The following is a 22500-nucleotide window of genomic DNA, read 5'->3' as shown; positions in this document are numbered from 1 at the left end:
GGTGGTGCTGGGCCAGCACTCTCTGTCTCCAGAGCCAACACTACTGGAACTCAGCTCAGGATCCAGCAGTAGCAGCAGACACAGCAGCAGGGGTAGCAGCAGACACAGTAGGAGCCCAGTGAGAGGCAGGACTATGGGGCTATAGGGCTATGGGGCTATAGAGCTATGGGACTATATGGCTATGGGGCTATAGAGCTATGGGACTATATGGCTATGGGGCTATAGAGCTATGGGACTATATGGCTATGGGACTATATGGCTATGGGGCTATAGAGCTATGGGACTATATGGCTATGGGACTATATGGCTATGGGGCTATAGAGCTATGGGGCTATAGAGCTATGGGACTATATGGCTATGGGGCTATAGAGCTATGGGACTATATGGCTATGGGACTATATGGCTATGGGGCTATAGAGCTATGGGACTATATGGCTATGGGACTATATGGCTATGGGGCTATAGAGCTATGGGACTATATGGCTATGGGACTATATGGCTATGGGGCTATAGAGCTATGGGACTATATGGCTATGGGACTATATGGCTATGGGACTATATGGCTATGGGGCTATAGAGCTATGGGACTATATGGCTATGGGACTATATGGCTATGGGGCTATAGAGCTATGGGACTATATGGCTATGGGACTATATGGCTATGGGGCTATAGAGCTATGGGACTATATGGCTATGGGGCTATATGGCTATGGGGCTATAGAGCTATGGGGCTATAGGGCTATGGGACTATATAGCTATGGGACAATGGGGCTATGGGACTATGGGGCTATTGGACTATAGGGACATCACTGAGAAGGCAGAGAGAGAGAGGCAGAGAGAGGCAGAGAGAGAGAGGGAGACAGGGGCTCCAGCTAAGCCACACTGACAGCTAGCAAGAACCATTGAACTCACACACACACACACACACACACACACACGCACGCACACACACACACACACACACACACACACACACACACACACACACACAATGCAATTACTGCTCCTAGTAAGAGCATAACCAGAGAGGGTTAAAACGGTGAATTGCTAGTAATATGGCATAACCCCTGGGGTAAACTACAGGCTGGAAAGGGGGGCAAAGTAGAGGAAGATATTGTAGTAGAGAGAGAGAAAGAGAGAGAGGATGAGCAGTTTGAAAAATGGATGAAAATAAATAAAGCTAAAGACACAATTCACAGAAACTCTCACTCTGTCTCCGTTTTCCTTTCGGTCTCTCTCTTCTGTGGTAAAACACACGTGGGAATGTAGATGGGGGGAAGCAGTGGTGCAGCATGTCCACCTGTGCACGTCTGTGTGTGTGTGTGTGTGTGTGTGTGTGTGTGTGTGATGTGGAAGGGGCTACGAAGGACAAGAGCAGTGTCTCCCGGGTCAGATGAATCACAGCTGTTGCCAGGCTGAGGGATGAGGCCTCTGAGACAGCAGAGTGTCTGCTTAGAGCAGACAGACATACACACACACACACACACACACACACACACACACACACACACACACACACACACACACAAACACACAAACACACGAAACCCCTCTCTACATATACACACACAGACATACAACGATGTGAAATACACAGATCCACTTTTACACACGTACAACATAGCATCAGAGAGAGAGAGAGAGAGAAAAAGAGAGAGACAGAAAGAGAGAGAGAGAGAGAGAGAGAGAGAGAGAGAGAGAGAGAGAGAGAGAGAGAGAGAGAGAGAGATTGAGACAACAACAGTGCCAAATTTAGACTGCTAATCTCCAAAGACAAAACCAGACAAGAGGAAAAAAAAGAGACTCTGTATTGTTGTCTGTGAAACTGATGTGTTTAGTTTGGCTGAAAATTCAAACATTCTTCTTTCTTTCTCTCTCTCTCTCTCAGTCTCTCTCTTCCCCTCTGCCTTTGATCACTGGGCACACGCTGTGTCTCTCTATCACACCTCTCTTCCTCTCCTTTATTTTCTCTCTAACCTCGCGCCGCTATCATCCACCTCGCGCTTCCTGCAGCACCCCCGGGGGAGCGGAGGGTGTGGGCGTGGGTGTGGGCTAACGCGCCCGATGCCGGTCTCTCGGGGTGGCCGCCGGGAGCTGTTTACATGGTTAGGGCCGATCTCCAGTGCCCTAATCATTGCCGAGCACAAATGAATCATCGAGCAAGTGCCAAACACACACACACACACACACATACGCTCGCAGGGATAGGACAGTGCTCTGTGTGTGTGTGTGTGTGTGTGTGTGTGTGTATGTGACTGTGTGTACATGGACCTGAAGACACCACCAGAGTGCCACAGCAACTGAGCTGTGACTGATATGATGGAGAGGATGGGTGGGGGGTGGGGGGAGGGAGGGAGAGAGGGAGGGAGGGAAACACCCTTCTTGTTTTTCTTTTTCACTTACACACCAACAGCACATAATTGACCTTCAGTGTCGGGGGACACTGGCATGGTGGTGCAAAAAAAACAACAAAAAAAAAACAATCCTTTACCTCAGGACAGAAATATGAAAGTTTCCAGCATGGAAATGATGCATTTAAAAAAAAAAAACACAGCCCACCGCTAGTGATGTCCATTTCATTTCAGCGTAGCTGTCTGTCGCTGTACATAAAACTACGCGGCCTCCACAGCTGTATTCCATCCTACCTCTGGCTGACCAAAATCAAATGCTCGATCCTCCCGCAGACTCTGAGATATGGAGATATGGAGAGGCATGGAAAACCTACGCTTCGCCTCATTTGGTAAAGGTTCATGGTCAAATAACACCGGCCATCTGATAAACTCCTTCTGACTGGTATGAAGTTAGGGAAAAGTGAAGGAAGGGACGAAAAAAACAAAAAACAGCGGCCATATTGCGAGGATCGAGATTTCACTTCTTAAATATGTTGGTTGTGAAGCGTGCGTGTATGTGTGTGTGTGTGTGTGTGTGTGTGTGTGTGTGTGTGTGTATGGGTGGACGGGGGGAGGGGGGGGGGGGGTGGAGCAGTGGGGGAGAGGGGCGCATATTGAAGCAATCATACTTTTGGTATATTATAAATGTCTGAGGAAGAATTTGGCCATACACCTGCGCTTTAATGGGATTTATGACATCAGCATTTGTAGTCTGCCTCTTTAAATCACCTGTTAGCTGTCAGCTGTAATGTCATCGTTTTTTTAAGACTCTTAAGACTCTTTTCTCTTTTACCTTTTTACCTCTCCAGTCCCTGCTCCCGTCTTGTGTCCATACCTTCCTTTTAAAAGCGCACCTATACAGGACCTTTCAGAATAAAAAAAAAAAAAAAATCCCTCTTCCATTGTTCAAGCAAAGAGCAGTGAGCCAGGGAGTATATTTCATATTTATAAAACACATTGATATTAATATATTATATATTACAGACTTTCTGCTTCAAAAAGGGCTTAGCTCAGTGTAAGCTTTATTGGTCCCCATCCATCAAGGATACTGAGCTCTGAGGTACCTTTCTTCCTCTCTTTCCTCTCTTCCTTTCTTCCTCTCTTTCTCTTCATCCCTTTCTCCTCTATCCCCATCTCCATCTTTCCCTTGTTCATCCCCTCTTTTTTCTCTCTATGTTTCTACCCCTTCCTCTCCCCTCTGTCTCTATCTCTCTCTCTTTCCCCCCTGGTGAATTTTCTGCCTCACTCCATTTCACTGGGAGTGTTTGGCTCACGGCCCTCTCACATGCCGGATCTTTCCATCCCGAGGCAGAGTTAGAGGACTTACGCAGAGTGCCATCTCCCTCTCTCCTTCTCTCTCTCTCTCTGCCTTTTATGACCGTGGGGAGTGTGTGATCTCTAACAACCACACACACACCCCAGAACTGACTCTGACCGGGCCCAGCACAGGTCACTGTCTCTGGCACGAGTCTCCAGTCGAGCACGGACAGGCCTTCCTCCTCCGGCCTACGGCTGTATGCTTCTCTGGTTCTACTACCTCCACGAGTCACAGTCCCCAACTCCCTGTGCACCGATCCACTCGCCGATACAGAGCGACTCAACTATGATGAGCACACGCACGATGAGTATGAGTGAAACAGAATGTGACATCAGCTAATCCTGATGCTAGCACATTTCACACAGATTTCACAGAAGATAAGCAGAATCCCCAGCTACATAATTATAATCTGTATGACATCATGACTTACAAGAGCACTCTCTGACTCACACACGTATACACACACGTATATATCACACACACACACACACACACACACACACACACCACACACACACACACACAAACGCATACATACACACACATACACGCACACACACAAAATGCACTCATTGACACACACACATATTGTTTCCTTTATATATTGTGCTGCATATATGCCTTCATTTAAGTTATAACCTGTGCTCAATTTAAGCTTTGCTTTGGCAATGTACAAGTATAATTTCATCATCGCAAGACATTTTCTTGAATTGAATGGAAAATTAAGAGAGCAAGAGAGAGAGAGTGCACCAATTATATTATCTGAATAGCTACCATGTGTTCTTATCATGGTGTGTTGAAATATGCAGGTACTTTTACTTTGTTAACTGAGAGAACAGAAAGACTGAGTGAGAAAGAAAGATAAAAACAAAAGAATGAAGACAGGAATATAGTTTCTTTTCTGTACTCCGCCACTCCTGAGAGAGCTCCTCTCTCCCTCTCTCTCTCTCTCCTCAGCACACTTCTCAGAGCGGCTGAATTGTGGAGGCGAGTGGAGTGTTTGATAGGCTGGTGACAGGGTGACATAAGGGCACCTCGTGCACCTTTCTGTTCTCGGGCCAGTGGGGCTCGCTGGCCTGCCGTCACCCCCCCCCTGCCTTGACCTCCTTCTGGACTTCTTTAAAATGCACATAACTTTTCCCCCAGCTCTCTCCCAGCATGCATCTGGGGCCTCTGAAATATCCATCCAGCATCATGAACAATTCTGAAGCCACGGGGGAATGCTGAGAGTCTGGTCTGACACTTAAACACACGCACACACACACACACACACACACAGGTGCATGCAGACACACGTGTGCATGCAGACAGACACACACATATGTATATAGGCACAGACAACCAGACAGATAAATGCAGACAAATACACACACACACACACGTTGAAAAGCAAATGCAGACACATAAAAAGACAAGTCCACATGACCATCCAGACACACACACACAAACACACACAAACAAACACACACACCCACACACACACACACACCCTACAGTGAGTGTGAGAGAGACATCAATCCAGGCTGTCATCTGTAAATCTCAGCCGGCCCTTCACCAGGTTACAGCCGTGCGATTTCATCACCTGCAGATTTAATACCCAAGTTGGCGCACGATTCCCTGGGCCTGAGCACATTTGCAGAGCGACTCCTCTGGATCCTAGTATAAATCTTACAGATTTAATATAAACACCTATGTCAGGCCTCTTCTCCAGCATATTTTATGACTGGTACGATCAGACAAAAGAAAATGTGCTAAAGCACTTCACAGGGGTGATTCGAAAAAAAATAAAATAAAAAATAACGCCACATACAACAAATCACCCAAAAATGAGCGCTGGCCTTCACCACTGGCTACCTGTGCTACACTTACAACTCACCAAAGGCTGGACTGAAGGCTGCCGGAAAGGCTAAGCCTCTCACTCGCTCTACAAAAATCCTCCCGGCATTCTACCTGCGTTAGGTAGATATGACAAACGTGCACGCTCCGGAGATTAGTTCTCCATCCAACTAAATCCGCTCTCTGTGCGGACACGGCGAGTGACCTAGTTTATTCAAGGATTTATGGTTAAGGGACAACCTCGCCACGTTAAAAAAGGCTTTTCTGCTATCTTATGTGCCGAGGCAATACAAATTGACTTCGCTTTCCATATTAGTGGAATTATTACAGTAGTAGTGCGGCTGGAAAATGGAGTGAACGGAAACATATGTTAAGGAGACGTTTTTATGAGCCCAGGGACTGATTGGGATTTGAAACATACGTGGCTCCCAAGTGGGCCGTAAGACACTAAAGCCCGTCCAGTGGAGAGAGCGAGGCGAAGTCTCGCTAGTGGTGCTGTGGCCGCGGCTGGGGTACCGTAGCTCGTAGCTCGGCGCGCAAAACAGGTGTCCGGGCTTCGAAATCAAAAGGGAGACCCAGACGGCAGAGCCGTATTTTATCTCCTAGCGCTTATTACGGTTCAACTTCAACAGGCCCGACGCTCTCAGTAGCACGTACAAGGGCGGCCTCGACGTGCGTGACAATCGCAAGTGGCGCTGGGAAAGGGGATGGGAGCGAGCGGACCTGCCAGGGAACTTCACAGGTCGCGAAACGAACACTCACCCAAACCGCCTCACATTTTCCTTGTTGTCTGTCTGTGGATGTTTTTTTCTTTTTTAGCTCTTTTCCTCTGCCAGTTGTCAGATTCTAAATGGGGGTGCTTTCCCCTGTTTCAGAAGGCATGGTGGTGTGCAGGTGCAAAGGGACGGAAGCTCTGGCACCTAGTCATTACCACATCACACAGGAACATACATACTACTACACTTAAAGTACATATTACACACACACACACACATACACACACAGAGACACACACAGACACACACACAAATATACAAAGCCACCTCAACTATATAATATTTCCCGCAATTTACAACCTTGTTTCTTCAAGAGTCCTACAGTTACGTAATATTACATGTTTTCATTGCCATCTGCACTTGGCACAAACACACCACCACATTTCCAACCTGTGCCTTAACATACTGATGAATCATAATCACAATCCTGTTCACTCGGCCTATCCAAGAAAAAGCTAACCAACCGCTGAGCCACATCACGGATGCTTTTATGACACAAACCGGCCCACAACCCCGCCCCATCACGAATCCACCATATTCTCTCACACGTGACTTCAGGAGTGCTGGTTCCTCACTGAACTCACTGTCCTCACTTTTCCGAACTCACAAACTCTTTCTCTCTCTTTCTCTCTCTCTCTCCACCAGATGCTTCTTGTGCGTCTGTTCCCTGGCCTTTGTAGACCCGCGCAGGAAACTGATCCTCCACTGCTGAAATCTGGCAGGGTATCGGTCTCGAAGACAGAGCGAGAGAGACACCGAGAGATATGGACAAAAGCGATAAAGCATGGCGAGATAATAAATTGAACTGTGAAATGTTCACTCACACGAGCCCTTAAGCTCATTTCGAAGGTCACTTTTTTGTTTTTGCTGGGGAGCAGTTTCAACTTCCGTGCAGGGATGATTTGCGAGTCGGGTGCACCACTGACACAGGGATATGCAGTAGTTTATTGGCCGGTGACAGAAGCTACCGGGGAAGGTTTCTTTTCTTTCTTCTTTTTCATTTTTTTTCATCCATTTTCTTTTTTCTTAACCAAGGCCTTCGCCGAGCTTAAGGAGGAGAAGACAAGAGGGTTTGCCAAGAGTAGCAAAACCCCTCGGCTTTCCCCTGTTCTGTCTGGCTAGAGTACAGCCGCTCGGTTGACTTCCGTCGTCACTACGGGATACTTCTTCACCAAGCCGACATATATCAACAAGGGTGAAAACAAATTAAGATATTTTATGGAAATGATGTTGGGGAAGATGAAACATAAATTTACAGTACCGTCAAAAAAATATTATTACATTTACAGAAAATTCCTTCTTACCACACAGAATGGTACTCAGTCATATAAACCTAGGATTAGGGTCATAACCCTCTCAGTACAAAATGAACAGAAGCAATTATATCATCGACATACAGTATGTACCATTTCAGAAAATTCAGCATCACAATGCCTGTGGTTGGATGTTGGATGTTGGCCACAGCAAATAAATAGGTATTGACAGCACCATGCTTGAACAGCCACACATCAACCTCAGGGACTAATTACTCTATCGAAAAGCGCTGGACCAAAAGCCAACCCAAATGGCCAAGACCATCCCATCAGGTTGGGTAAAAAACCACAGCATCTCCAATCCATCATCTTTAGGTTGTGGGGTGTCTGTGGGGAGGAACATGTGGGTACACAGGAGGGCATGAAGATGCCCTCACTATGCCAAGCCACAGGCCACACTCCCTTGGTGAGGGCCTGACCTTACAGAGAAAGAGAGCGAGAGAGTGAGAGGGAGAGAGAGATAGAGGACAGAGAAGGAAAGGGAGAGAGAGAGGGAGAGAGATAGAGAGAGATACACTTTCCACATGCCATATCATGGCAGCCAAAAGACACCAACTGGTCCCATCTCGGTAATTCATCACACCCGAAAGCTGTTTAAAACGGGGCAAGTTGTACTAACCTACACTTATCTGGGGACAGATGGACAAACATTGCAGAGCGGTAGCCATCGCTTTTAGTGCGTGGCAGAAAAAAAAAAACTGAAATGCGACTTCTGGGCTTAGAAGTAGGTGTCTCACACAAAAAAAACGACCACAGCAGGAATCAATCAGGCAGAAATACTTGCATCGTGGCCATTCCCAGTCTTGGCACCCCATCTCGGTCGACCATTATTGCATAAAAACGCTTGGAACTTTCTCCTCTTTTCTGAACGAAAAAATCTGCTCCCGGACCTAAATGCATCAGGCTTCAGACATGAAGAAACCCAATTTGTTTAGATAGAGAGGCAGTTACGCACCAGACAGATTCCTCAGCGCTGACTGCATGTGTAATGACGGACTGGCTGGAATTGGACCGCTCTGAATGAACTGCGCCACAAAAAAGACTCGGCAGGGGAGAAAAAGAGGCACACGAACGAGGAGGGGAGTTCAGCGAGCAGGGGCTACCTACTGAACAGACCTAACGCAGCACACTACTCACCACCCTCACACTCCACAAAAAGAGAAATCAAACTGCCGTCCAATTAAATGGAGAAGAATCATAATACAGTGCCATTTGACTAGGGCAGGTTCTGCTAAGTTCACTATAAGTGTGTTGAACTCTGCCCCCTTTTTTAGTGTGAAAAGGTCGGAAAAAAGAGACACCATGTCCCAGAGGGGCTTTCTTTTCTAGATTCCCAGCCATTTCGTTGTGGTCATGATCAGCTCAGCGATTGGCAACGCCTCTTCCTCGAGCACGCTGTTCGCGCATACAGGAACGTATCCACATCGGCCACGTCGTCTAAGCCAGCAAACACAGAGTATTCTGACCATCACGCTGTGCTGGGCTTGCCAACCTCCCGAAAAAAGCAAGTGGTCTAATGGGTCCAATGTGGAGGCCCACATTGCAAACATGACTGTCATGGCCAGCCAGAGAATTTGCAGATAAAACGTTGCACTGAGAGGAAACAGATCGCGGACGGCGGACCCGAGCGTGCTGGAACGGGCCGAAACGGGTCTGCGCGGTGGAAATCTCGTGTCACTCAGACGCAGATCTCTCAACCAAGTTTCTGGTTCGTGTCTGATGAGCTCAATTTGATCCACTGACATCATCCCCCCCCCCCCCTCACCATCCCTGAAGCGCCTGTCTTTTATTTTCAGTGTAGTCACTTTACACGGAGATGCAACATCAGAGAGACAGAGAGAGGGGGAAATTGAGCAGGTCTCTACACATTCATGTTCAACATTTCCACCTGACACCGACGATTCCCTGACAACTGCTTAGTGCAACATGAAAGAACGCGGTGTTGCGGGAAAACTAATTACCTTTTGTCATGACCAGCACTTGCTGTTAACCATTATGACTGCCCCCCCCCCCCCCCTAACAAAAAAAAAACAAAAACAGAAAAGAAAAGGCATAGCACAAAGATCCAATAATGGGCTTGGTTTCCATTGATGGTAATCAGTGTCATAAAGCCCTGAAATCTCTCATTTCTAGGCTGCCTTTGAGCATCGCAATGGCTTCATAGCTGTGTAACCATCGCCTTAAGCCTTCAATGGCTGCCTGAGACCGGCACACTGGTCTCATATTATTTTTTCCTACAATTATAAGTTCCCCATAGCTGATCCGCATTTATTCACCATCAGCTCCAAACAGTGCCAGGAAAACAAGATTCCTAATATGAAAACGCAGCAATAATAACAATCTTAAAAAATCCACATCCTCCCCTCCGTCCCCAGTCATAAATAATAGAAAAAAGAACACGACCGTGCTCTATTTTACCTGTCAATAAAAGGCCAGGGGCCACTGGGAGAGTGTGGTCTTGACACTACACTTAACCAACAGAAAAGCTCAGAGCTGAGGCGCAACTGAAAGCCCCAAGTAGTAAACAGCGACTGTCCGGCGGGGTCAGGGGTCCAGAGCTGAGTGCAGGAAAGAGCCCACTGTCTGACGGCTAAGCCGCCTCAGTAAAGTGCCAAGGAGAGGAAGAGAGAGAGAGGGGGAGAGAGGGAGAGAGAGGGAGAGAGAGAGAGAGGGGGGGAGAGAGAGGGTTCCAAACAGATGCTAGTCCCATTACTGCCCCCCATACCTGACCCTAGGTCTTTAATGTTGATCAGACACACACACACACGCACGCACACACACACACACACGCACACACGGACATACACACACACGCATACACATACATACACCATACACACACTTTCAAATGGATACACACACTATATTCCCAGTTAGTGCCAGTACCCTGCCCCTACTGCGATGTTAGCGACTCAGCATGTTTTGAGAGCGGGCCGGTCAGGCAGGCGGGTGGACGGACAGGACGGACGCGCTCTCAATCATCATTACGGGTTTCTGCGGAGTCCTGGGGCCCGGGCCGCCTGCCAGCACGCGTAAGAGTTTCCATGAGAAAAGCCTTCAGCTGCCGCCAGAAAAACTATAGTAGGAGGGGTGGTGTGTGTTTATGTGTGTGTGTGTGTGTGTGTGTGTGTGGGGGGGTCGGAGGAGACTGGGGATCCTCTGAAATTTAAGAATGCTACTTTTCTAGGAATCACAGACGAAAAGTCAGGAGGCGAAAAGTGAGAGGAGGGAGAGAGAGAGAGAGAGAGAGAGAGAGAGAGAGACACAGAGAGAGAAAGAGAGAGAGAAGGAGAAAGTGAGAGAGAAGGAGAAAGTGAGAGAGAAATCGACAGAAAAGAAGGAAAGTATTCTTCTCTGGTTCCTTCACAGAATAAATAGGCATTTGTGAATAGGGGCCCACTGTATTGGGCTGCACAGCACAGCTGGGAGAAATCTGCGTCCCTGATTAGCCCTTGTGGCGCGTGGCGCTCCGCTCTGCTCTGTGAGATCACCCAACAGCATGGCAAACTAATGAGAGAGGACACACAGCAGCAGCCTCGAAACAAAACACACACACACACGCACGCCTGCACGCACGCACGCACGCACGCACGCACGCACGCACACACACACGCACGCACGCACACACACACACACACACTCACATAAAAACAGGCGCACTCACACACACATAAAAAACAGGCGCACATACATACACACACACACACGCAGAGACATACACGCACATGCACACACAAACAAGTACAAAGGAGCCTTCATGTAGCCTGTGAGTAGAGGCCAGTAAGCCCCAGTCAGTAAGTTGGGGAGGTGATGGCTAATGAGGCCCAAAAGCCTCCAGACCCTACTACAGAACCCAGAGCCAAGTCCACAATGAAAAGCAAACGCCAGCAACACACATGCACACACACACACACACACACACACACACACACACACACACACACACACACACACACATACTCGCAGACCGAAGGGGAATATGATGTCATCGTCCAACTGCTCGAGCTCAAAACGTGTGACAGAGTCTGCCATCATCGCTAAATCCCCCCCCACCCCCCGCACACCCACTGCACCCTCCATCCCCCTCACCCACCCACCTTTTATGGGTTAATTAGCAGACTATAACAAGGCTAGCGTGAATACCGCTTCTTTTTTTCATCCACTGGCATCTATTGTTTTCGCTCTGTTTTCCCGTTTATTGCCGTCGCATGCATGCCATTATCCTCGATTGCATATTCGGCCGTGGATGAAAGCACTCGCCCGGGTGACTCAACAAAGCAACTTTATTGGACATTCTGGACATTCATATTGGAAATTTCTGAGACCGGTAGTCATGTGTGTGTGTGTGTGTGTGTGTGTATGTGTGTGTGCGTGCGTGTGTGTGTGTGTGTGTGTGAGTGGTGGGTGGGTGATGATGACGTTACACAGGTGCCACATCCCAGGGGCGATGTTTTTTTGCGAGCAGACTCTCTGTGGACAGCGCCTGGCAGTGGCTAGTGCTGCCTGAAAGAGCCAGCTGCAGCTGGCCACCGTTCTGTCCATAGAGAGCGAAAAAAGGCGCCTAACCAATCACAGCCCCCATCTCCAGGTGCACCCCTGTCCCAAGCACAAGCGCTCTGCTCAGCATGTGTGTGCTTCTGCCAGCCGGGGAACAAGTGAGCACCGGGCTTCTTAAGTGCTCCTCCAGACCTTCATGAGTCATGGCTTTTTAAGCGTAAATATAAATGCACATAAATGTACATCAGTGCGACTACTGTGCGGAATAAACCTAAAAATAGCGAAACCTTTAAAAAAAAAAAAAAAAAAAAATGGCTTCAAAAGTTTCTCTGGTGCGTGAGGTCATGCCCTCCCGGGTCTGGTCTGGGAGTCCAGACAGAGCGGCTGTCAGGTGGAGAGTGTTGAGTGCCTGGGGGTAGTTAGTGAGGTTGACATACTACATGCCACTCCCCCACGTCCACCATGGTCCCAAGCGCTAGACGAGCCATGCTAACAGTACGGTAGTTAGTCGTTGATAACTTGAGTGATTTCTCGGGGGCTATACAAGTGTGAGAAGGGTCGAGGGTGGATGTGAGCACATGTGTGTGTGTGTGTGTGTGTGTGTGTGTGTGTGTGTGTGTGTGACTCTGAAAGACATTTCCTGAAGCAGGGGAGGGGGCAGTGGAGGAGGCCTGAGGGTCTCTGGGAGAGCTCATATGTCCCGTTTTTGACACGGAATCGAGGTCCGGGGACACCCGACGCTGAAGCTAACTCACCGTCGACAGGGGTGAGGTCATCGCCTTGTCTCTGTCACTGATGGATCTCCCCAAAAAGTCTCCCCCACATACACACACACACACAAACACACACATACACACACACACACACACACACCCACACACACACACACACACACCCACACACACATTTTGCCTCAAACTACACACTCTACTTGCCTTCAGGCGTAATGCACATTGAGAGAGAGGGGGGTGGGAAAAGCCAGTCAGCCGCCCACTAGTCTTATTTATTTTGTTTTCGGCTCATTTGAAGAGACCGGAATGTGTGTGTGTGTGTGTGTGTGTGTGTGTGTGGGGGGGGGGGGGGGGGGGGGGGGGGGGGGTTTGAGTTCAGTTCTGCATGGGCGCGGATGCCTTCGGAGTATGCTGTTACCACCGCACACTTACCGGGACTCCAGCAGGGCCGACCACAGGCGCTCGTTTCGAGACATTAGATGACGTGAGACAGGAGCTTATTAAGGCTTTATGAGAGGCGAGTGATGTGATTCGGTCGCCCTCCGTCAATCAATACGCATTCCTGCAGGAGAGCTAATGCAGCTGTAATCACAGGCTGAAATGCATTTGGGCCGGGGAGGACTCGGGAGATGGGCCTCGCTAGAGTGACAGGAGATTGGGTGGTGCAGTGCCCAAACTAGGTTACTTGGGTGGTTTTTGATACCCGCACATCGAGCAAATCTGGACTCGAGACCTATTGTAACGAAATTCAGATGAATGGCAAAGTAAACTGACCTTTTAACAACCTTTTGAGAGGCATGCGTTGCAGCTTGGGTTTCACCCACTGGCTAAGGGCTTGGGGCTGAGCCTAAGCTTGTTAACCGTCCTTATTTACTGCCTACTACCTTAAAAACTTTTAAGTAAGTCATAAATATACAGGATGGGGGTGTTCTACGTGGCTTTAGATTTCCTTACAATAATTACAGCCTGTTTGAACTTATAAGGGGTCATTCTCTATGCGTTTCGGTCACAGACATACCGAAAGAATCTAGCAAGATAATCTGCGACGCAGACACATCATAAAACACAAGCTTTGCTTCTGAGAACTGAAGGGCCTATCAAATGTTGCGTTTGACTAAATTTGATGTTTTCTCATTGTGCTCATGGCAAGCGGATCCCTGTGGGCTTCTGTCAGTAGGTTATTAATGAGCTGAGTAGGAGTTGACGATATGGGGAATTTCGCTGACACCGGCATTTTTGACTCAATCAAAACCCCTCTAAAACCCACCATCACCGCCATCGCAACCTCTGCTCCCAGTCCTTCAAACATCAGTCGCCCACTTCCCTTTCCAAATTCCAAAAATTCGACGGGTTGTCAGCCCTCTGATCCGAGAGCGCTGTTTACGTGTCAGGCGGACAAAAGCTGCACAGGAAGTCAGTGACGTCCCTCAGTTGAGTTGGGACCTGCTCTTGGACCCCCCTAGAAGGATGTAGCCCCCCATAGCCTTTTTTTTGGCAGAGTGCAGAGGATGCATAGCCCACTTTTATTGCCCTCGAAACTCCCCAGTTATTTTGGCTCCAGTGGTTTTGGAGTTTGTGATTGAAGGAGAATGACCAGAGGGTGAGAGTTTCCTCGCTGGCAGGCACGAACAATTATGAGGGGAATGTGGCACTGAGAGGAAGAGTTTGCTTTGTGTGTGTGCGTGTGTGTGTGTGTGTGTGTGTGTGTGTGTGTGAGAGAGAGTGTATGTGAGGGGGAACACACAACAACGCACACACACACTGATCCCATGGGCGCTGGCAACCTCGTGATCACAGTGGGGGCTCAAGGGAGCACCCCCCCCACCCCCTCCCCCTCCCCCCATCGACCCGTTCAACCCCAGAGCTTTCCCCGATGACGACAGCTGCGCCACGGAACCCCTGCAGGGAAAACAAGCGAAAACAAAAGAACCTCCTGCCTTCTGCTTTGCGCTGTCTCACTCTGTCGCTCTCTCTCTCTCTCTCTCTCTCTCTCTCTCTCTCGCTCTCTACATCCCGTCCAAGCGAATGCCAGTGAGAGGAGGAGAGGAAAGGGGTGAGAGGAGGGGAAAAAAAAAGCGAAATCAACCCCTGTCCCTCACAGGAAGCCCCTACCCATTGTTTTGCTTCCTTCATTAGTCCTTGTGTCAACAGTTGGGCTCGACACGCGTGTGCCACTGTTTGTGTTCGGCCGCTCCAAGCCTGACCTCACCGAGTTCTGCTGTTTTGACAGATTGTTTGAAATCCCACTGCGGTCATATACAGGCGAAAAAGGTGAGTATTCATAGCAACAAAGCAAACAGTGCTCTACCTGTCGAGGCTTTTTAACGATTTTATTTTTTGTCTGTGCTCAATAAAAGTGGGGTGGGGTGTGGTATTTAAGAGATCAAGGCGAATGCTACATTGGGCCTTTTATGGGATGAATTCCCCTACCGCCGTGACGGTGAAGCATGACCTATTTCATGAGATGGCGCACTTTCATACAATGGAACGTGCCTGTACAATCGTGCACTTTTTACGGTATAGATCAGTATTTTTTACAGTATAGATCAGTTGGTAAAGGGGGTGAATGAATCTGACTTTGTCAAATGCTGGTGGTTGTTTGTCAAACGCAGCATTCTTTGAAATTCTTTCATGCAAGTTTCAAAAAGAGGGACTTCGGTGATGCACTATGGCAGTCTTGGCCAAAAAAAAAAAAAAAAAAAGTTGGTTGTTGGGTCAAGAACAACAAATAGAGGCACTTGTGTGACGTGTGTGTTCATTGACAGCAGTCCACTCACCATCATCCAGGTACATCTGGTCCAGCTCCTGGGGCTCCTGCTTGACGGTGACGGATGGTGGACTGTCGGCAGGACTGCCTTGGGTCTGGGCCCCAGCCGGGGGCGTCTGGCCGGGGCTGAAGGACGGGACGAAGGGGCTCTCCGCGGAGGCCGCACCCGGGGTGGAGGGGTGGGAGACCGGGGAGGACGAGGGGCTGCTGTTGGGGTAGAGGGGGTGCGGAGGCGGGTTGTAGCCAGGGCTGGTCAGGTGCGGGCTGCTGCCCTGGGTGGAGTGGAGCAGGGCCAGGGACGGGTGGTGGTCCGGCGAGGCGGGAAGGCCCAGGGATCCCCCCCGACCGGCCGTCTCCTGCAAGGGAAGCGGGTGGTGCGTGGGGCTGCTGGGAAGGCACTTGGGGTAGGCCACGACTGGGGAGAGGTCGTGCAGCTTGGGGCTGGAGCTGGGCGGTGAGGACGGCGACGACGAGGCGGGCACCGCGCTGTGACGCTGCGGGCAGGACGGGTACCCGCTCACCAGGCAGCCGTCCACCTCCCCCAGCGGCATCATGGGTGTCAGTCTCTGCTGGCCGTAATAGGATTTGGAATGCATTGACATCACAGGTGGCCCCTGGGATTCGTAGTCGTCACTAGGTTCTGTTTTAATCATAGGGACTGGAAGGGAAAGAGAAAGAGAAAAAAAAAAACGAGAGAGAGAGAGAGAGAGAGAGAGAGAGAGAGAGAGAGAGAGAGAGAGAGAGAGAGAGAGAGAGAGAGAGAGAGAGAGATAGAGAGAGAGAGAGAGAGAGAAAAAGAGAGAAAAAGAGAGAAAAACAGAGGGCAGGTCTTAATAAAAACGTGCTGGAGGTCCACGTGGCCAAGTCTAGTGAGTAAGAAGTGAGTAACGGGAGTTAGTGAGAGGGGGTTGTGGCGAGGGAGACTCTGCCACCAGCCAAACAAACAAAGCAGCCCCGTGAATGGGTCTCTGTGTCAGTGTCAGTACAGCACTCCCACCCAGCTGAGAGACAAAAAAAAAGAGAAAAAGAACAAGAAAAAGAAAAGGAAAAAAAAAGACAAAAAAAGAGAAAAGAAAGACAATTTGGATGAGTCATCAGAGTGGAGAACCACAGCTGGCTCTAATAATGAACAGACCCTATTTTCTTTGGATTCTCCCTCAGCTCTGATATCCTATAAAAGAGCATTTTAAAACAGCGAGCTGCTGCAGGAGCCTTAGACCCCAAGGGCTCCGCGCTTTCAAAGTAATTGTTGCACTCAAGACAAAAGTGAGCAAAAGAGAAATGGATAGAGAGAGCAAGAGAGAGAGGGAGGGAGGGAGGGAGGGAGGGAGGGAGGGAGGGGGGGGGGGGGGGCGGGGGCAGAAAGAAAGGCAAAAAAAAACGAAAGAAATAAAAATTGAAGTAAAGAAAGAAAAAAGAGATGGGGAAAGATAAATAGAGGGATGATTCGATTTTGATTGGATGCTTATGGCTCCTTCAAGGGATTCACTATGCCTGTGGTTTCAGAAGCACCAACGTGGCTTTAATGGGGTGGGCGCAATGACCTTATCTGGCTTCCTACTGCTTGCCTTGGTCAAAATCAACCTCCATTTTGCGTACATTTCTGTAATTTACTGATTAGTTTAGATTACTTCAGACTGACAATGATCATCGGTTTCCTGCGCATCATCAAGATCGGCTTTCATGGGGGAGACATGACTCAACGTGGCATGCTGTTTATGTGAGGCTTAAACACAGCTTGGCCTTTAAAACATACAGAGACAAAACTTCAACACCGAGCGGAGCTCAAAAGACAAGCACAGCTCAATTAAAACAATGAAGCTGATAATTCGAGTGCTTTTCAGTAATTCACAGTAACTCTGTGGAGAACATCTAGCCAGCAAGACCTCTCATTCTTCTGAATATCTAAAGTGTTTATTGAAAACAAATCTGAGTAGTTCATATATTAGGTCCAAAAATTGACCAACTCACTTAGGAAGGTCACTTGCTGTAGACGTGGTGCTTTAACAACATGCTTTGATATATGAGAGATGACTGTATCATGAGGTGTGTGTTAGATCTCTTGAGTGATGATTCTGCCTTAACACACACTAGCACTCTGAGAATGGGTGTTGATGAGGCTCACCCACTGGGAGTGGACCGTGCGTCATTCCGCTGTCTCTTAAGTGACGTGGGAGTGAGGCTGAGAATCCCTCTGGAATGGACGTCCCAGGCGGTGCCCGACTAGAAAGTTGTCAGGACCCCCGGTGGGATCTCCTGCAGACACTTCAGTGTGGTCCACATAAGGTCAACAGATCACTGTACCTCAGTACTCTCAAGGTTCACAATGCACTAGTCTAGTGCCTCTCTGCCTTAAGACCTCTGGTACCCCAGAACCTGTCTGACTCAGTCTTTTGCACCTACATCTGGCGTTGCACTGGAAACACCTCTAAATTCCCCTCCTGCATGGTCTTACAGTGTGATGTCATTTCATATGGAGATAAAAAATGGACTTTATATTGGTGCAATAAGGGAACACATTAGTCAGAGGAATGTCTGAGAAATATGTTAGCTGCGGGGCATGAATAGCGTAGAAGAATGTACTGTATGCCCTCAGTGCAGTGCAGTGCAAGTGGATGCATGTCCATGTGTGTCCTCACATAGACGCTGTCCTCAGACTAGAGGGCATTTACACAAGTGGCACTAGTCTCCCGTCCTGAATCTCAATTTGCTTATTCTACCTCTCCGTCTCTTCTGTTTTTCTTTCCTATTTTTCTCTCACAAATGCACAAACACAAACAATGCCACACAGACACACACAGACACACACACACACACACACACACACACACTCTCTTTGCAGGGCCTCTGGGTGACAACAGGCAACCCTCCAGCACTTCTCTCACAAGTCTCTCTCCCTCTCTTTCTCTCCCTCCCTCCCTCCCTCCCTCCTCGGGCCCTGGATGCCTGTGTGCGCAGCGGAGAGAAGATTCACCCCACCAATCCCATCCCCAGCTGGCTCGCATTTCCTCCCCAACCTGCGGGTTATGGCCCACAGACAGCTTACGCTTTGCACATGTTTGTTCCCCTCCTTTCACTCACCTCTCTCTCCCTCTCTCTCCCTCTCTCTCTCTCTCTCCTCTCTCTCTCTCTCTCTCTCTCTCTCTCTCTCTCTCTCTCTCTCCATCGCTCTCCCTCTAGGCCTGTGTCTGTCGGCTCACATTAAAGTAATCAGGTTTGATCTGGGTATAAACCGAGCGCCAGATTTCTCTCTGGAGGGCGGGGTACTGGGAGGAGAGTCTGCGCGCGTGTGTGTGTGTGTGTGTGTGTGTGTGTGTGTGTGTGTGTGTGTGTGTGCGGGGGGGGAGGGGGGGTGGTTGGTGGCAGGTTGTCGCGTGAGGGAGAAAGCACTGTGCGCCACTGACGGTGCAGTTGGGATTTGCGAGGCCCTTCTGTTCGGACTATCAGCGACCGTGGCGCCTTCTCCACTTACTCCATAAAGGGCCGCCTGCACTGCACTGCACTCGTGCTCACTCTCCCTCAGCCTACCGCTCCTTAATGGCTCCCTCATGTTGGACGGAGAGCAGGAGTCGCAGCGCAGAGACCCAGAGACCCGCTTCATTCACACCCACTTACACAAAGGATATTATCATGCGCCCGTCGCCAACACAGAGCGCAAACACAGATCGATGCCAAAGAGTAAAGATGAGGGAAATGAAAGACCATTAACATATTTTGGCATCACTGACACAGGATGAAAAAAAAAAAAAAAACAGCCTCATCATTGAGAAAGTGTCTTATTTGGCCTTCTGAAAAATATCACACAAGTAACATGGAATCTGATCTCATTAAATTGCAAACTCACTGTCGATAAGTGGGACGATCAAGAAAATAGTTGCATCTTTTTCAAATTAAGCATCCTTCACCAGAATTCCAGCCATATATTAGAACTGCATCTGAAGTGTAGCGATAAAATACATTACAAAGGAGATGCTAGTGAGGAACGTGAATGTCATGGCGCTACACGGCGAGCCAGGTTTGGGTAAGATGGAGACATTGCGACACGTGGAGGTGCAGGTGGTGCTTAATCAAGTTTTGCGAGGCTGGACGGGCACTCGTAGCATCCCTGCCTGGGCCCAATCTGGAGGCGCACAGGGGATCCGCGGGAGGTGTGTGTCTGTCTGTCACTACCCCTCCACGAACCGAGGACCAGCTCCCACGTCCTGGACAGACACTGGCCAAAACACACAGCACAACACAGAGACACCACATACACACACACACACACACACACACACACAAACACACTCTAAACAATACACACCCACCACAATACACGCACACACACATACTGTACACACACACTACTGACATATGGATACAGCCAAGAAACTCAGCTTGCCTTGACTGCTCTCCAAATATGGCACATGTTCAGCGTCTAAAAATGGGCCGGGTCGTGGTCAGGTGACATTTGAAGAGACGCGTGGCCACACATCACGCCACGTTGACGTCACACCGGTGAGTGGGAAGCCCGTGAGGCTCGTGCCGAATCCTGAGGTCCGCTGAAGCCCGGCTGCCGTGGTGCCACTGGGACCAGAAGGCCTGGTGCTAGAGAAAATAAACTGGCTGGTGAACGGCTCGCCATTGTTTCTGTCTGGCACGGTACCTCGCCACCGGTTCTCCGACCGCAAGCCCGAGGATCGAGCGTCAACCGCCGACGGTGTTATTAATAGAACACGATATTGTGAAGAAATCTTCAAAACGTCTTGTAAAAACAAGGGGATTCCGAGAACTGACTTCAGCTCGGGCCCTTATTAGAGCCAACGCTTTTTAAGCGTTTGGTCTTTCATGTGGCCCAGGCAAGAATGCTTCTTGTTGCACGAGTGAGAAGAGAGAAGGGAAGAAAAAAAGAAGAGGGAATGACACGTCATGACTTTACTCACGCAAGAGTTACTGGATGCGCGATCGGAAAAGTAACGTTAGCACTGGGTGCTCGCGGGGGGAAAGGACGCTGTACGCTATGAACAAACCCGATCCTCTGTTGATTCACGCAAAAAACTCACCCAAACCACAATTGCTCCTAATACCCTCTTACCGAAACCAAATATAAAGGACAGACATTCTGATCAGAATCTTATTAAAGTACACTCACCAGTCATTTCCAATAATATCTTTGAAGTGTCTATCCCTGGCATCTAAGTGCACTTATGTACTGCTAGTCCTTGAAGCTGAGTGTACTATCAAATGGAACAGACAGTACAGTTGAATTTGTTCTGATGGTACACGAGGTCAACAAATGGAAAAAGGTTTTTTTTTTTCATTACCTGCAGTAGACCAGAACAAGTTTATTTTGTCTTTCTTCCTCTTTCTCTCTCTCTCTCTCACTCTCTCTCTCACAGCTTTTAAGCGGTAGAGCTATTTTCAGCTGTGTGTTTTTTTTATATAGCCCGCATCTTTCTTTTTTTAAACCCTCCGGCAAACGCTGGAGGGTGAATGAGATGTGCTTCAGTGGTGTCAACAACCACAATAGTGCTTGAAGTGGTGCTGCAAGGCGACGGGGGCCCATTCAGATGCGCCGAGGGGCGGAAGCGCTGACAAAGACCACGCGCTGGACCGACCCATATTACCTCGCCACAGCCTGTTTGCTAACACCTTCACTCATAGCTCTGTCGCTGTTTCTCACACATACACGCATGCACACACGCTGTCTCTCTGTACCTCTCTCACACACATACACACTCATTCATACACATCCTCCGTCTCTCTCTCTCTCCACACACACACACACACACACAGCCACAAACATCTTTTCTCTCCAAGATAGGCTATCCTTTTTTCCGACGCCCATCACACTGTTATCACTGGTATTATTATTAGCTAAAAACCTGTTTGCCTTGGTGACAGAGATGTAGTTGCACATGTCAAAACAGCCTTCATTTCCTATAGCAGGCTCTTTTTATACCCTGTGTTTGCCTTAGGCCATAAATGCTCACCTCAGTGTTTTTGCGAAACAGCACGTGCTATGGCAGAGCAGACCTCAACATATGATTGCACAGGTGAATTAAGACAAACTAAACAGTGAGAGAAGCCAAAATGACACCCTATTGAGGGTCTTTATCTCATATCAGAATGTCTGTTTCTCATTATATAACAGAGTTATATCAGAGACAAAACTCACCTTGGAATGCTCACCTTGGCCTTTTCGGGAATGTGCTATGTCAGAGCAGATCTCTACATATGAGAGTGTAGTTGAACTAAGCGAAACCAAACGGTTAGAAAACAGGGAGGGTCTTTCTTTCATAATAGAATTTCTGAGAGAATTGCACAGAGAATACTGTGTATGCAGTGGGCAGAAATAAATAAACTGGTGGCGCAGAACCATTTAGTCACACCCTACCACATAAACACACAATACACAGCCATGGCTGCCAAACGTAAAATTAGACTCTGATGCTTCCATTTGCTGTATAACTGCTGTAATTAGAGTCCAGTAAAAGAGTAGAAGAGTGTATTTATAACGGTGAATAGGTACAGCGTTTTGAGTGGGAGAATAAATACATGCACGACAGTGATTCACTCTATATGTGGCCAGTGACTTGTCTGGTTTATGTGTCTAGGGTTTAGAGGAACTGCTATTTATTGTGTGCGATGAGCAACAACGTGACGGCTGAGGCATGCTCCGTAATACACAGCTGTGTGGTCCGTCGGAGGGCAGACAGCGTGCACAGAGAACAGACGCTGGACACAGCACAGGTCCTCCAGGGCTGGGCTAGGTCTGTGTCGAATCGAGTTTGCACTGGTTTTGATTAGTGGAGCGCTACCCCAGAGTTCCCTGTGCTTCCTCTGACTGCAAGACTCCAAACAACGTTTCTGTGTCATCTTGCCCTCCTGTG

General features: G+C 48.7%; 1 protein-coding gene across 5 annotated transcripts in view; it reads right to left on the bottom strand.

Moving 5' to 3' along the window:
- Positions 1–22500, bottom strand: part of LOC121721040 (nuclear factor of activated T-cells, cytoplasmic 1-like) — an 80377-nt gene that overhangs the window by 10641 nt on the left and 47236 nt on the right. For 3 of the 5 annotated variants that reach the window (XM_042107592.1, XM_042107593.1, XM_042107594.1), the window contains exon 9: positions 15639–16286. The exons of 1 other annotated variant lie outside the window; for it this stretch is intronic. In XM_042107592.1, the coding sequence (XP_041963526.1) occupies positions 15639–16286 (648 nt within the window). Of the gene's footprint in view, positions 1–15638; positions 16287–16468; positions 16630–22500 lie in introns of those variants that run through there. One more of the 5 variants, XM_042107595.1, reaches the window with a different exon arrangement.

Source organism: Alosa sapidissima, chromosome 10 (genome assembly GCF_018492685.1).
Source record: "Alosa sapidissima isolate fAloSap1 chromosome 10, fAloSap1.pri, whole genome shotgun sequence".
Taxonomy (NCBI): domain Eukaryota; kingdom Metazoa; phylum Chordata; class Actinopteri; order Clupeiformes; family Clupeidae; genus Alosa; species Alosa sapidissima.
This window is presented reverse-complemented; position numbering and strand designations above follow the sequence as displayed.